Here is a 16,626-nt window from a genome sequence, read left to right as displayed (position 1 = left end):
TTGACAATTACCAAGCTTATACCCAAGTCGGTGATGCGCGGGTTGATCCAAAATGAGGGTGCCTGCGGTTGCCCACGGTTGTGAGTCATTCAAAAATATTTTTTATGATATTCGGGTCGCGGTCGGTCGGGTCCTAGTACTAGGCACAATCACTTGCATTACATGTGAACTAAACTCAGTGTATGCCTCACAGATTTGAGAAATATAGGCTATGTATTACAGAAAGCTTGAAATGTCTTCTTTTAAACGAAAATATTCAAACCAAAATAAACGGGCTACTCTTTGATGATCTTATCCATATAAAATGTGCATTTCTCTCTGTCATTCATGGCGAGTCTGCATCGTCAACTTCATCTTTGCAGCAACACAGAAAACAGCAGTTTATTACTAAACAATTAAATGACTCCTTGCATATTTTTGCATATTTTTGAAGGCCATTCTGGGTTGAGCGAGACCCCACGGAATGAGCGAGCGGATCGGGATATTCAGAAATGCGCTCTCCGCTCACAAGCTCTGATCGGAAAAAACCTGAGCCTCAATGTCTGCTGACCTTGCAGAAACATACAAATAGACATAGCTAGACTTGACAAAATTTTTTTTGCCTGGTTAGTTTTGCCTACGTTCCTATGGCCCAATGACGCTACGATGAGCATTTACTGCTTTTTAAAAATGCGGGTCAGGAAGCGGGTCGGGTACAATATTTTATTTTGATTTTTTTTGTGGGCCAAGTTGCAGCCGGGTTAGTTGAAAACGTTGGTCGGGTGCGGGTTATTAATAGGCCTACATTGAACATTGAATTAAATCACCAAAACCTTTCAATAAAAGTGCAGCAACGCAAAGAAAAGTGTTTTTCTTTTCTTTTTAAAAATCAGAATATGTTTGGTGACTTAACTGATATTAATGTTATTGAACATTAACTCAATAAACATGGATAGTAAACGGTTTAGTTTTCGTTTATAACAGTAGGATAGGCTACGATTAGAACAGTAGCCAAATATTACGAAAAATATAACGGAAGATCACACACATCTCCTGCATCATAATTACATTAACGTAAAACCTCTAATCTTTCACATGAAGAGTTTCATTAAATTAAAAAAAAAAAAAAAAAAAAAAAAAAAAAAAAAAACACACAAGACGCTCTGCATTAACAGGTGACAGCCGGTTGCGAGTGTAGGAACGAATGTCCCCGCAGTACTGAAAAGTCTTTCACTGGGCACAGAGGTAGATTTTTGCCATTTTTTGTTTGTAAACAGTTTAGTTTAGAGCGAACTGTCGGGCCTTGTTCCTCCTCATAGAAACACCTTCACGCAATCAACGGCCGTGTGACGTCGACCAGCGTAGCGCAAGCCTTGGGTTCGGTTCGGTGAAAAAAAAACCGAAGCCCAACCGAAAGCCGAAACCGAACCCCGTCAAAAAGCCCAGTATTCGGCTGAGTCCTGGATTCGGTACATCCCTAATAATAATAATAATAATAATAATAATAATAATAATAAACAATGTTCAAATAAAATTGTTTATTTGAAAATAACCAAAACAATCCATTTATGCCAAAAAAATTTTTTAAAGTTGTGTCTGCTCAATTGTGCACAAAAGTCATTCATTTTTCACCAGTAAAATATGGAGTGCCACAAGGATCTGTCCTAGGTCCTCTGCTATTTTCAATATACATGTAGCCCCTTGGTAATGTTATTAGAAAATACGGGATTAGTTTCCACTGTTATGTTGATGATACTCAACTATATATCTCAACGAGACCAGATGAAACTTCTAAATTGTCTAAGCTAATAGAGCGTGTTAAAAATTTTAAGAGATTGGATTACAAATAATTTTCTCCAAGTAATTCAGATAAGATAGAGATGGTACTTTTTGGACCAAAAAAAAAAAGTACACAGAATCTCATAGATTACAGTTTGCAACTAGACGGATGTACTGTTACTTCCTCTACAGTCAAAAATTCTTGGTGTTATATTAGACCACAACTTGTCATTTGAAAACCATGTTACAAAAATAGCTTTTTGCATTAGGCTCCCAAACTCTGGAATAGCCTTCCTGATAATGTTCACGGTTCAGACACACTCTCTCTGTTTAACTCTAGATTAAAAACACAACTCTTTCGCCAAGCATTCAATGAGTTAAACTTGGGTTAAACTAATTTTACTTGCTTGGAACAGCAGCTACGCTAATTATGTCTTTATTTGTTTCTATGTTTTGCCACGGGATGTAACTAGCTCCAGTCTGGATCCAGAACACCTGAGAAAAGATGATGCCTTCCACCCAGAGGACCTCAGATGATGCTAACCCTGAAACAACATACAGAACTAACAAATACTGCTACAAGTGTGATTGCATCATATAATTATTGCTATTAATTATGTTCATCGTCTGCCTGACTACATCTTGTATTAATTTTTCTGAAAATTCCTGTCATATGCACATAAACTGACATTCACCAAGTCACTACTGAATATTTTAGAAATTGAATTTTCTGTAAAGTTACTTTGCATACAAATAAACTTAAATTGAATAGTTTGGATTAACTAACCGAGTAGACAGATATGGATGTTTATTCATAATCATATACTGGAAATAAGTAAATATTGTTAGCTGATGCTAACGGTCTAGCTTGCTGGTGCTAAGTTGAGGTAATATTGAAATAAGTTCAAATATATTTATTCAATCCACCTACATATAGATTTCATCTGAGAGAAAACGAAAGCATTTGATGTTCAGAACATGGTAACTACAGTTATTATCAAAGTGGAAAGTGATGCCCTCAGGGGGCATTTGGCCAGGGGTGTTTTTACACCAAGGTTTGAGAAGGAAAAAATATCATTATGAAAAAAAAAATTTCCTTAAAATATTCTTCCTAACTTCAGGTCTTATTCGCATGTCATATATAACTGTGATTATTTCTTACTGGTAAAAATCAGATGGTCCATCACAGTGTAAGCTTCACAGTGAACATTACTCTCATTACTACGTAGTCCATATCAACAACAAAAATATATCTTGACTCCATATAGTGGTTATTTGTGAAATAAATCCCAGAAGAATGGCTCGCCATCAGTGAGGATTTGGCCTAGATGCTAATATCCAGCATGCCAGAGCTAATTGCAGAGATTATGAAGATAAAGTGTCAACACTGTAAATATTGACTCATTTATTTATTTATTTTTTGCAAATAAAAGCCTATAATTGTTTTTTAGTATACCATAAAAAAATTGAAGCAGCAAACTTTACAAAACAGAAAATCTCACTGCCAAAACTTTTGATGGAGTACCTTTTTATTTTTGTCAAGTCAAGTGACTTATTTATATAGTGCTTTAAACAAAATACATTGCGTCAAAGCAACTGAACAACATTCATTAGGAAAACAGTGTGTCAAAAATGCAAAATGACAGTTAAAGGCAGTTCATCACTGAATTCAGTGATGTTATCTCTGTTCAGTTTAAATAGTGTCGGTGCATTTATTTGCAATCAAGTCAATGATATCGGTGTAGATTTTGTGTGTGTTTTCATCTAAAGAAAGGAATTTGTATAAAATTTTGGGTGGAGTATCCCTTTAACCAATATTATTAGACATGAATAAATATTTATAAATATTATACACAAGTTTTAATATGAGGCTTCAGTGCTCAGCTAAACAATACAATTGAAGTTGGTAGTGCAGCTTATGACAATAATCAACACACTTTCTTCAAAAATTTACAGAATGTCAGTATAAACAGAATGGGTCACGTGTGGTCCGGAGCTCTCTAGTCACGTTGTGTGACCATAGAATCTGACTGGTGCAGAATATTATCCCCTTAAGAGCAGCCCAATTAAGTCTGTGTTAGACTATTCAAGTTTTCACACTTGTCAGAAAATCCTATATTTGAGCAGATTTTGTAATTAATTTTGTGCCATCTTGTTATCTGGTGTGGGATTTAGTCTGGCAGCATGAGAAAATGAGACAGTAGTTCTCATTTCACTGCCCATGACTTATTACAGATGAACCCACCCCCCCGTGTGCTAATTTTGTCCTTAAAACTGCATGCTCTAAGTGTTTGAAAATGATCAGCGTAAACTAATTAATTAATGACAATACAAATTTTTGAAATATGATTGTAATGTTACAAAATGAACTCTACTTACGTGCTTGGCTCTCTGCACTTCCACTTGTTATCATGATGATCATAGATGAAGAGAACAGGCACAAAACACTCCATGTTGAATCTGCTGTTGTCCAACTAATGGGGACAAACAATGCAGTTTTACTGTGTAGCTCTATGTCATAGATGTGATGGGGCTGTAATATTCCTTATTTAAAATACCAATGTAATATGTAAATTACCATGATCATTGCAGCCTCACTGAAGTTTTCTGAGATTCTGGCAGCGACCTTCTCAGCCACCTGGTTAGGTCTGAAAAGTTGGAAAGATAACAACATTCCACATACACCACATACATATCATGCAAAGCACATGAAGAAGCTCAAATTTTACCTGGCTTCCCTTATACGCTCATTTGCTTGATAATAGCCAGCAATGACATACTTGTTCTCTTTGCACCATGTATCAATCTGAGGAAAGAAAGACATTAGATATTATAAGTGCACTAAAGTATTGGGCTCAACATGACTTTTTAATCGAAGATTCACAATATACTGATTACGGGTACAGTTCTCTTGCCCTGCTAAAAAGATCAAAAGTTTATGATGAACTATCTGATGGACATAGCTATGCTATGCTCCAGTAAAATTTAAAGGTGGGATCATGACAGTTTTGCCAGTTAACATGGTTGGGCCTCAGTTCCCCAACACAACATTTGATTGTGACAAGCTATTTGGTCTGAGCTAGTGAGCTAAAAGTTGCAGGCTGAAAAATCACACAAACCCTGAACAATGATAAATCATTAATCGTGTCTTTATCAAGACACTGGAATAATGAAACAAATCAAACCTCAAATCTGCACCAAAGTGAATTAGAAAAACTCTAACTTTACTAGTCACCCCTGCAAAATGTTATTTTTCAAATCTCTATTTTATAAGAACAAATTATGGTCAACAATGTTCCAAGAAAGATTAAATAATCGAACAAGCACGTACACTGAAATTGACATATGTTTGGAAGTTGACATATCAAAGCAACTTTGTTCATTTAGTTTATTCCTGCAAAATATGCTGGTGTATGAATTTGCTGGTGTTTTGAATATAATGGATCATATATGGATCTATATTTAGCATGCATTTTTCCCTGAACATACAATATGGGTGTCCAATACAGCATTGGGTCCCAAAGGCTTAACGCCTTTTAATAATTATACAATTATTCATTTAGACCAACCTGTAACCTGGTGTAATCGATCAGTGATGTCCAGTTTAGGAACAAATTGTTTCAAATTTAACTGGTTCTTCTTAGTGAACCGGTTGAACCAGCTCACCAAATCGGACTGAATCAGTTCGCGTCTACAGTAAGCATTAGTCCACGACTCCACAAATTACTTAAGTTATTCCCAGCTAACAATTTTGGTTCCCAGAACGTTCTGAGAATGGTAGTGTTTGGTTCCCTGTTGGTGAGCCAGTAAAGTTTTTGTAAATAGAACGTTCCCTTTAGGTTAGGGACTATTGTGGCAATGTTCCCAGAAAGGTCTAAGTAGGTTGTCTGTGTATAAGGATGTTTTATGTATATTAAGAGAACGTCCCCAGAAAGTTCTATGAAGGCTCCCAGAACGTTCTTCTAACCTCTTTACTCCGTAAATAATCAGTACTAAACCATGTCTCATTTTAATCAGAATCAGAATCAGAAAGAGCTTTATTGCCAAGTATGCTTACGCATACAAGGAATTTGTTTTAGTGACATAAGCTTCCAGTACAGAGGGACAACAACACACAGACAAAAAAAAAAAGAGAGATTTACAAATTGGCAAATAAATAAGTGTATAAACAATTGTGCTATAAATGATAATGGAATAGGATTGAGTGAGATGCAGGAATGTTCTAGGATGGAGGGTTAACAAATAAATATAAGGATATTGCACATTTATAAGCATAAGTAGGGAACATTTAACTGTTCATGAGGTAGATTGCCTGGGGGAAGAAACTGGTCTTGTGCCTTGCTGTTCTGGTATTTGCGGCTCTTTTTTGCCGGCCAGATGGCAAAAGTTCAAAGATGGGGTGACTTGGATGTGAGGGATCCAGAGTGATTTTCTGAGCCCTTTTCCTCACTCTGGATGTATACAGTTCTTGAAGGGTGGGCAGGGGAGCACCAATAATCCTTTCAGCAGTCCGAACAGTTCTCTGTAGTCTTCTGATGTCTGATTTTGTTGCTGAACCAAACCAGACAGTTATTGAAGTACAGAGGACAGACTCAATGACGGCTGAGTAGAACTGTTTCAGCAGCTCCTGTGGCAAGTTAAACTTCCTCAGCTGGCAAAGGAAATACAACCTTTGCTGGGCCTTTTTAACAGTGGAGTCAATGTGATTGTCCCACTTCAGGTCCTGAGAGATGGTGGTTCCCAGGAATCTGAATGACTCCACTGCAGTCACAGTGCTGTTCATGATGGTGAGTGGGGAAAGTGACAGCCAGCTGCTCAACCTCTTGTTTGTAGGGAGACTCATCACCGTCCTGGATGAGGCCGAAGACTGTAGTGTCGTCTGCAAACTTTAGGAGCTTGACAGAGGGGTCTTTAGAGGTGCAGTCGTTGGTGTACAGGGAAAAAAGCAGAGGGGAGAGAACACATCCCTGAGGGGCACCAATGTTGGTGGAGCTGCTGTTTGATGTGAATTTCCCCAGTCTCAATAACTGTTGCTTATCTGTCAGAAAGCTGGTGATCCACTGACAGATAGAGCTAGGAACAGAGAGCTGGGTCAGTTTGGTCTGAAGGGCTGTTGGGATGATGGTGTTGAATGCGGAACTAAAGTCCACAAATAAGATCCTCACATAAGTCCCTGTTTTGTCCAGATGTTGCAGGATGAAGTGCAATCACATGTTGATTGCATCATCCACGGACCTGTTTGCTCGGTAAGCAAACTGCAGGGGGTCCAGTGATGTCCTTCAGATAAGCCAGAACCAGTTTTTCAAACGACTTCATGACGACAGACGTAAGTGCCACAGGTCTGAAGTCGTTAAGTTCTGCTATCTTGGGTTTTTAAACAATGGTTTAATCATTAAAAATAACCAGAGAACATTTAACCATCAAAAGGAGCATTCAACGAGATTGAATTATCCACTCCTTATTATTGGTTTAATACCATGTATCATATAATAATGCAGATTTTATGCTTTTTTTTAGCACCAAATGACAATGTCTAAATATTGGATTTTAAAAATGTGAATTTTATATTTTCAGACATTAAAAATGAAAAACATTGACTAAGTAGGATAAAATTTAATTCATTTCTTACCACTGAATTAACAATGATGTGCTTTTATCTTCTGGTCAGTAAAAAAAAAAACTCTCGGTTAATATGTTCTCTTTAATTAGACGTGTCAAATCTCTCTGAAATCACAATATTTACTATTGTAAATATTTCTTCAATAAAGAGAAAAATAAATGAAAGCTAGTCAATCAGTTAAATGAAATGACCGTTAATTTTTTAATGATGCGTGTGCACGGCTTATTTCAGGCATTAAATTCTGCAAAAATTGTTTATTTATAAATCCCGGAGTAATTCATTTACACTGCTGTGAAGAGAGAACTGAAGATGAACATGAGCAGAGCAGCATGTGTACAGCTAGCCGGATAATGAACGTATACGACCACCACTGGAGCAGTTCTCATTCTCGAGTCAAGAACAGGTTGCATTAGTTTTTGGATCACCAGTACATTGAACCAAGAACCGTTTCTTTCGCGTGCGTCCAAATTGAGAACCGATAAGCTGATGATACTGCGCATGCTTGATTCAGTGGGAAGCAACCAAACAGATTGCCTACATTGACTGACATAGCACATCTGAACCAAACTGGTTCTTTTGAACAACTGATTCTGTGTTAATGTTATGAGCGTGGGTAAACCAAAAACTTGAATAAATTACAATCTGGTGAAATGTAAGTTTAATTAATAAATAAAACAATATGGTGTTATTTCCCTGTCAAATGATGAAAGCGAGAAAGTACATTAATATAATGCGCGGGCACGAATCTCTCTGCTCGCACATGGAATATAATGTGCCCGAGCCCAAATCTCTTTCCTCGATCACGGAATATAATGTGCGGAGCGCGAATCTCCTGGCTTACGCACGGGAACTGGGCGCGTGCTCTCAGATACACATTGCTCTTGTAAGAATTTTCTCTGGGCTCACTCAGAGAGTATGCCTGCACTTAAAACGTGTTCAGTGCAATCGCGAATCTCTCCTCTTCACTTAAAGTAAGTGTGTATGTGCTTAGACTGTGTCCTTTGCATTCACGCATGGTCAAGTACTCTTCGATTTCTTTCTCTTTACTTTTGGCATAAACGCTGTCAAAACGGCAACAACCAATCAGAAATAGGCTTCAACGACTGACCAATGAAAACGCAACATCTTACATGGAATCTTATTGGTTGATATTAAACCGCACATGGAATAAGTTCACTGAAGTTCAATCAAGACGAGCCAAGATGGATCCACTGAATCTACGATCTAAGGTAACCAGTTTTATTTGTTTTGATGTTAAATGTCAAATGTATCTTAGAAATGTCTGGGAAGAAGGCGATTGGATTAGTTTTTTTTTTATATATATATAGTACATTAAAGTACATTTGAAACCGTAGTGTACTACAAGTCATAACTGATTTTTTTTTTTTCAAATACAGAGATAGTATATTAAAATAATCCAATCGCCCTTTGTGATCATTCAATGTAACCGGATCTTTTTGAACCAGTTCACCAAATCGAACTGAAGCAGAATGACACACAGAGCATCTGAACTGAACTGGTTATTTTGGTGATTGATTCTGAACTGATTCTGTGCTAATGTTATGAGCGCGGGTAAATCGAAGGCTTGAATCAAGGGCAATCATCGCCAATGACGCCATTACGTCGAGCGCAAAAGAACCGGTGAACCATTTTCTTCAACCAGTTTATTAAATTGAAGTGTCCAAAAGAACTACTGGTGATCCGAAAACCGATACAACCGGTTCTTGACTTGTGAAAGAGTCAATCTTCGTTCATTATCTGGCTCGGCTCGGCGTTCATCTTCAGTTCTCTCTTCACAGCTGTTCAGTCAGTGTACTGTTTGAGCAAATGAATTACTCCGGGATATTGGTTTGTTTTAACTCAGAGGGAGTGTCAGCCACATTAAAAAAGTTAACAGCTTAAGTCATTTGTGGATTAATGCGTATTGGAGATGCAAACCGTTTAAAATGATTCAGTTCGATTTGGGGAACTGGTTCAAAAAGATCCGGTTACATCGAATGATTTGTTCGCAAACCGGATAACACAAACTGGGGTGTATTCCAGAAAGCAGGGTTAACTTACCGTGAACTAAACACTGAACTCTCGGTTGATTAACCCCAAACCTTGTTTACTCAAGGTATGTGGTTCCAAAAATGCGTCCGGGAGTTAAGTTCATTCAACTCAGAGTATGTTCCTGGTTAAGACTCAAGACATTCTCAAAAGAGCAATGAATTGACGAGTCACTACACTGTAAAAAAGGATTTGAGACTTTAGCTTCCCCAACTCATTTTCCTAAGTCAGCTCAACTAAAATGTTGGGTAAACTTAAGATATTAAGTTCACCAGTGCCCAACTAATCCGTTCAATCACAGTAGTTCATGCAACAAAAATTTCTAAGTTGTACGAGTGGCAATGCATGGAAACCCCGCCCACCGGTCCGAGCCTTCATCGCAGAACAGGTCGCCATCTTTGAGTCAAGAGTTACAGAGGTAAGAGCAAACTTATGCCCAGCTTATATTTATGAAAAATGTTTGATAAATGAGGGTAAAGAGTAATATTACACGGGTTGTCCGTGTAATCCGTGCTACAGTGTTGTAAGGAGTGTAAAACATAGACAAAAATATATTTATAGTGATCACATATGTTAAGGTGTAAACTAGATAAATACAGGGTTGTCAGTGTAATCCTCTTGCCACTGTTTTTTTTTATAGAACCCTGCATGTGATGTGGACAAAAATAAATTTCTATTGAACATGAATTAGTTCCCTTGTGATGGTGAAATCGTGTCCATGATTAATAATTCTTTCACTGGACTTAGGCTATTAATTCGTTCCCTTGTTTTATTCAGCTGTGGCCATGATGTAATTTGTTATTGTTGTCTTATTTCTAAATCGAGTTAACAGTTTGCCCATCTTAAATGTTAAGCCTTTATTTGTGTCCAATTGATTTTGATATATTTTAGGCCTTAAATTTACAACGGACATTTATAGCCCCTGCAAGGAAACCCCAGGCGTCAGAACAGGTCGACATGTGCTACAGCTGACGAAGCCTTCATTTAGAATTAACATGTCTTAATTGAGGCAAGAGCAAACTTATGTCCAGCTTGTATTGATGAAAATGTTTGTTAAATTAGGGTTAACTAGAGAAATATCAAACAGGTTATCTGTGATCCTCGCGGCAGTGTTGCACGGAGTGTAAAACATGATATGTGGACAAAAATAAATTTATAGTGATCATGTATTTGTTTCTCATTTTATGACTTCGTTATTATTAGTTAAGATAATTCGTTAATTTGACTTTTTATTCGTTCCCTGTTTTATTTAACTGTGGTGCACGTTGTATTTCGTTAACATCTCTTTAATTAAAACGAGTTAACCGCTGTGGTGACATTGTAGTTTACCTCATTTTAATTAAAACTAATTAAACATTTAGTACAACATGGCAACAATTTACCTAAACAATTTTAACGTTAGAAGATGAATTAATGAGTCAATGATATTTTCCCTGCCATACTGTGCACATTATTGCCACGTGTCTTTAACATAACTCAACTTAGGAGTTTTATTTGTTCATTTGATTATATATTTTAGGTTATAGGCCTAAATTTACAACGGACATCCATCAGTAGGCCCTGCAAGGAAACCCCAGGCGTCAGAACAGGTCGATAAGCAGCCACAGCTGACGAAGTCTCCGTTTTGAATTAAGACGTCTTAATTGAGGTAAGAGCAAACTTATGTCCAGCTTGTATTGATAAATGTTTGTTAAATTAGGGTAAACTAGACAAATATCAAACAGGTTATCAGTGCATCCTCGGCGGCAGAATTTTTTTCAAGAGCTTCTCAGTGATTTTAGTCCCATCTGAATGTGCCATCTCAATAATAATTACGGATGATGTCATTAAAGATTACTGTGACTTTTACCTTCTGTAAAAACGTCTGGAAGAATTACCTAAGGTAACTTAATACTAATCCTTTGAATACCAGCTGTAAATATGTAAATATTCTGTAATTTCCTATTTAAAAGTAGTTTCCCCATTTTGTCACGTGCTTGAAGAATTTAGTTGTGTTCTAGGTGGTGGCATCAAAAGCTGTAATCAGGAGTGCAAACTCGTCAGCTTTGTGAAAATTGCCGTTTTGGATTCAAAATAGGTTTTTATTGTAATTTATTCCAGATCTGATGAGTTTTGGAAAAATGGTGACAGAAGTTGTCTGCGATCAGTAAATTTACCACAGTAGCACAAGTGCTATACCTTTTTGCACATGTGTGTGAGACCAAACCATTCAATTGTGTGTGAGCTTAATCAGTAGTGCACTTACACTCTGCTCAATATTTGTCAAAGTGTTATCATAATTATGAGCATGCTTGGTTCTGGAGTCATTACAGTTTGTCTTTTTTTTTTTTTTTTTTTTTTTGTGTGTGTGTCTTGAGACTTCAAACCAGAAGAGACGAGCAGCTGCTTTGCTTGGACTGCCATATTACTTAAAGGAGGATCCCAGCTTTTTCATCCGTGTCTGTGAGGTATGAGAGCTGACTTCATTATGACATGGAGATCAGACTAATCTGGCTGTTAAAAAGAGAGCTCACACAAACATTAAATTTTATTCACTGTTAAGTTGTTCTAAACCTGCTTGAAGTACTTTCTTTTGAAAAACATGAAGATATTTAGAAAAGTGTTGGTAATGAAACAGTGAGTGGTCACTGTTGAATTCCAAATATTATGGGGAACAGAAACTGTCTGGTTGCCAACATTCTTTAAAATCTCTTGTTTTATGTTTAACAAAAAGTAATGAATACAGATGTAAAACAACTTGAGGGTAATTAAATTACATTTTCATGTTTGGGTGACCGTTCCCTCAGTGTTTCCCAATCACTGTCCTCGCACCCCCCACTCTGCATATTTTGTATGTCTCTCTTTAACACACCTGATTCAGATAACTAGCTCATTAGAAGTGAGCTATGTGCATGAACTGTGTTCCAATTGACTTAAGAAGTAGTACAGGAACATTTTTAGCAGAGACCGTGGCTGACATGCGCAAGTCAACAGATACAGGTTAATATTAACCAACTACAGAAACATGTCTGACAACAGTAGTGACAGAACAATACCCTTACAGTGGTTTCACACTACAGTGGCAAAGCTCAGCCCAGTGCTACTGGCATTGAGAGTAGGGTTGGGTGATCTAAAATCAGTTCCATTTTAGAACTGGTTACAAATTTCCAAGAACCGGGTATTCAATATTTTGTTTTCATAATAAATGTTATTGTAATATAAATTACTAAAATCTTGCTGACAAATCAAAACCTAAGATAGTGGCAAAGTTTAAAAATGTAAATTTAGTATTTTGTGTAAAAGTAATTAGTCTTTTAATTTCATAAACTGATTCTTCTTGTAAATGGTTTAATATACATTTAAAACTCTATTGCATATATTAGTCTGATTTTTAAGGAAAGTGATAGTTTAGTACTACACAAATTATATTGTGTTATGAGAGAAATGTTTCTTCCGGTAATCATCAATGTTGCACTTGTCATTTTCACACAGGGTAGCACATTCAATTTGGTAATGTAACAGTACATGTTTATTTACTAATATCTTTGTTCATTATGTTCTTAGGCTGACCGTTCAGAAGAAGATGCTACAAAATTGTTGATGTTGGCATTCTCATCACTGAAGAAGGTGGGAGCAGCAGAGCGTTGCTAGAAAGGGAGATGGTGGATGTAGCGGTGGTTCTGGAGGAGAAGATTGTCAAACGTGACCTTGGAGATGTTGCTAATGCCTTTGCTTCTTTCCTGTCTTAACTTAGACTATCCCAAGAGACTGAAGTACACATTCGAATTGATACAAAAAGTGTTCATGGGCATCGACATTGGCAATTTTTCTGCAAAAGTTAATGGACTCCGCAACCGTTTGCTTCAAGACAACGTGTAGTGGCAAGTTGGCCTAGTTAATGTCAGTAATACAGTTTCAGTTGGTATCATTGATTTGTTAGTGAAACCAGTGTATACTGTTTGTATGATAAAAGTTGCATCACACCAGCATTTTGCATGGTTAAAGTTTAACATATTTGTTCTAAAATGCCATTGAGTTAAAGGGTTATTTCAACCAAAAATGAAAATTGTCATTAATGACTCACCCTCATGTCATTCACAAACCGTAAGGCCTCCGTTCATCTTCGGAACACACTGCAGTGAACTCTCTCACAACAGACACGGAAGAGAAGACAATGCTGAATAAAGTCGTAGTTTTTGCTATTTTTGGACCAAAATGTATTTTTGATGCTTCAACAAATTCTAACTGACCCTCTGATGTCACATGGACTACTTTGATGATGTTTTTCTTACCTTTCTGGACATGGACAGTAGACCGTACACACAGCTTCAATGGAGGGACTGAGAGCTCTCGGACTAAATCTAAAATATCTTAAACTGTGTTCTGAAGATAAACGGAGGTCTTACAGGTTTGAAACAACATGAGGGTGAGTTATTAATTACATAATTTTCATTTTTGGGTGAAGTATCCCTTTAAGCTACCAAAACTTGTTGAATGTACAATGTTTTATAAAATTTTCTTTTTTGTTTAGAAGTTTTTTAGACCGAAACGTTATGATATGGAAACTTATTTTCAATATATATTAAGAAAATTGTTAGGCACATTTCTTTTTTGTTACATACGTAGCTACAGTAAATATGAAATGTTAATGTTTGTTTTTATACCAAACAAACTAATACTAAATAGCATGCTGTCAACTTTGAAATAAAATGCATTGCATGTTTTTAAATGTCTGTTCTGTTTTTATGTGGAACTGTAGAAAATAGAAACTTGAGTTGTGTGGGCAAATTTCATAGTTCAGCCAGTTGAATGAACTTAACATTCCTAGTGAGATGAACTATTCTTGAAAAAGTAACCTGGCTGCCTTAAAAATGTAAGTTAATTCAACAAGCCGCTTAGTTTGGCCAATTTGTATTTAGTTTGCACAACTTGTACTTACAAGTTTATTCAACAAAATGCTTAGTTCCAACAACTTAACGTTTGTTGGTCTCACTACTTTTATGTTGTTTCAACTTGAATTTAAGTTAGCACCACTTTCTTGTCTAGTTGGGCTTACTAAAAACTTGTTGGTTATACAAAATATACAGTTGATACAGCTTCACCTTTGTTACCCCAAATATTAATTCTAGGTTTAGCCAATTTGTATGTAGTTTGCACAACTTATACTTACAAGTTTATTCAAAAAAATAATTAGTTGAAACAAATCAACGTTTGTTGGTCTCACTAATTTTATGTGGTTTCAACTTGAATTTAAGTTGCCAAAACTTTCTTGTCTAGTTGGGCTTACTAAAAACTTGTTGGTTATAATTAGGGGTGTGACGGTTAGTATATAACCGTGAGACCGGCGGTTATAGTTGAACACCGTCATTAGAACTCTATAACCGCCAAAACCGTGTCATTAAAATATTTTTTACAAACATTTTTTATCAAAAATGATTTTCATTTTTTTAGATAGGATCATAAGATTCGCAATATATCAGAAGACATGGTTTTTACCACTTAATGAAGTTTTGTAAATCAGACATGATATTTACCACTTCATTAAATTTTTCTTTGTAGAAAACCTTTCTTAAAAACGAATTTCGTTTTGTAAAAATTTTATCTTAATTTTAATAAATGTTTCATAAACCAATTGCATGTATTTTAATAAATAAGAAGCAAATACAGCAGACAATGATAACCGTGACATGGAAGCACCAGCGCGCCGCGTTCACTTGCACTGCACTAGAGCGCATCTCATCGTAAATGAAACTCAGCGCAGGCCTATGCCTCATACATTAGCATTAAATATCTTTGCTGCATCCTTTCTAGAACAGACAATGGCTTTTTTTTTGCGGCTCGCATCAGCAAAGCACTGCATCGTCCATAGACCGCAAACCAATCCGCGGATGGCGGGCGGGTGCGGCTTTGAAATTTGCTCAAAAAACGTTGGTGCGGATGATGAGTTTTGTGATGTGGTTGCGGATGAAATAATACACCATCTGCGTATCTCTATCGATAACAACATTTAACACTACACAAATATTAATTCAATTTTTTTAATTTAGGCGATTAATTTCCCATAGTGACATAGGACTGAGGTGCCGGATCCAATAAAAAATGTTCCGGATCCAACGTCGGAGGTGACGGAACATGTTCCGGTTCAAATTAAAACTTAATGAATAAAGGTAAAACCGATGGATCTCGTTGCGAAAAAAAATGTTACATCGCCTATATGGGCACATTTCGGGTTTAAACCAGATGGCAACGGAAAACCAGAAAATCTTGATGAGCCTGTGTGTAGAATATGTGGAAAAACGGTATTTGTTACAAATGCCAACACCACTAATCTCCGTAACCATTTGAAGATTAACCACCCTGCGGCCTATGCTGCCCTTGGATTAAGCACTGCTTCTGCTGCCGCTCAACCATCCACATCTGGCCAGAGGCAGTTGAATATGGCCGAGGCATTTTCCAAGGCGACGAAATATAAAAAAGACAGCGACAAATGGAGAATACTAACAGATAATGTGACTCGATATTTGGTAGTAGGAATGGTACCCTTGTGGACGGTGGAAAAACGTTCATTTAAAGAAATGTTGAATACTTTCGACAAACAGTACGAGTTGCCTGGGAGAAAGTACTTCTCACAAACAGCTGTTCCGGCCTTGTATAGTAAGGTAAAGGATGACGTGCAAAGAGAACTCCAGGAAATCAGTAATTTTGCACTGACAACAGATATGTGGTCAAGCGTGAATATGACCCCATATATGAGCCTGACCGTTCACTACATAGCAAAAGACTGGTCACTGAAATCCAAGTGTTTGGAAACAAGCTACACGCCTGAAAGCCACACAGCGGAACACTTGTCTGAATGCCTGCAGTTAGGATTGCACGACTGGGGTCTGGATGAAAAGAAGCTGTCATGTATCACTACCGATAATGGAGTGAACATTGTTGCTGCAGTAAGGCAATTAGGATGGCCGTGGCTAAATTGTTTTGGACATAATTTGCATCTGGCTGTTACCAACGGTGTAAACAGTGAAGCTGCCCGAACCGGCCGAGCTATAGGTCTATGTCGGTCCCTAGTGAGCGTTTTTTCTCAGAGCTGGAAAAAAAAGAAAGAGCTGATAAAGGCACAAACAGAACTTCAACTCCCACAGCACAGCCTTATTCTGGTAAGAATTGTTTTAGCCAATAGTTAACTCTATATTATACTGTTCTATTAATATGCATGCTAA

General features: G+C 37.0%; 1 protein-coding gene across 1 annotated transcript in view; it reads right to left on the bottom strand.

Moving 5' to 3' along the window:
* emc8 (ER membrane protein complex subunit 8) overlaps nt 1-16,626 on the bottom strand; it is a 38,741-nt gene that overhangs the window by 14,557 nt on the left and 7,558 nt on the right. Inside the window, exons 2-4 of the mRNA XM_026231230.1 lie at nt 4,488-4,564; nt 4,337-4,406; nt 4,138-4,232 (exon numbers count right to left, since the gene is read on the bottom strand). Of these exons, the coding sequence (XP_026087015.1) occupies nt 4,138-4,232; nt 4,337-4,406; nt 4,488-4,564 (242 nt within the window). The remainder of the gene's footprint in view (nt 1-4,137; nt 4,233-4,336; nt 4,407-4,487; nt 4,565-16,626) is intronic.

The sequence above is a fragment of the Carassius auratus genome, chromosome 43 (genome assembly GCF_003368295.1).
Source record: "Carassius auratus strain Wakin chromosome 43, ASM336829v1, whole genome shotgun sequence".
NCBI lineage: Eukaryota > Metazoa > Chordata > Actinopteri > Cypriniformes > Cyprinidae > Carassius > Carassius auratus.
This window is presented reverse-complemented; position numbering and strand designations above follow the sequence as displayed.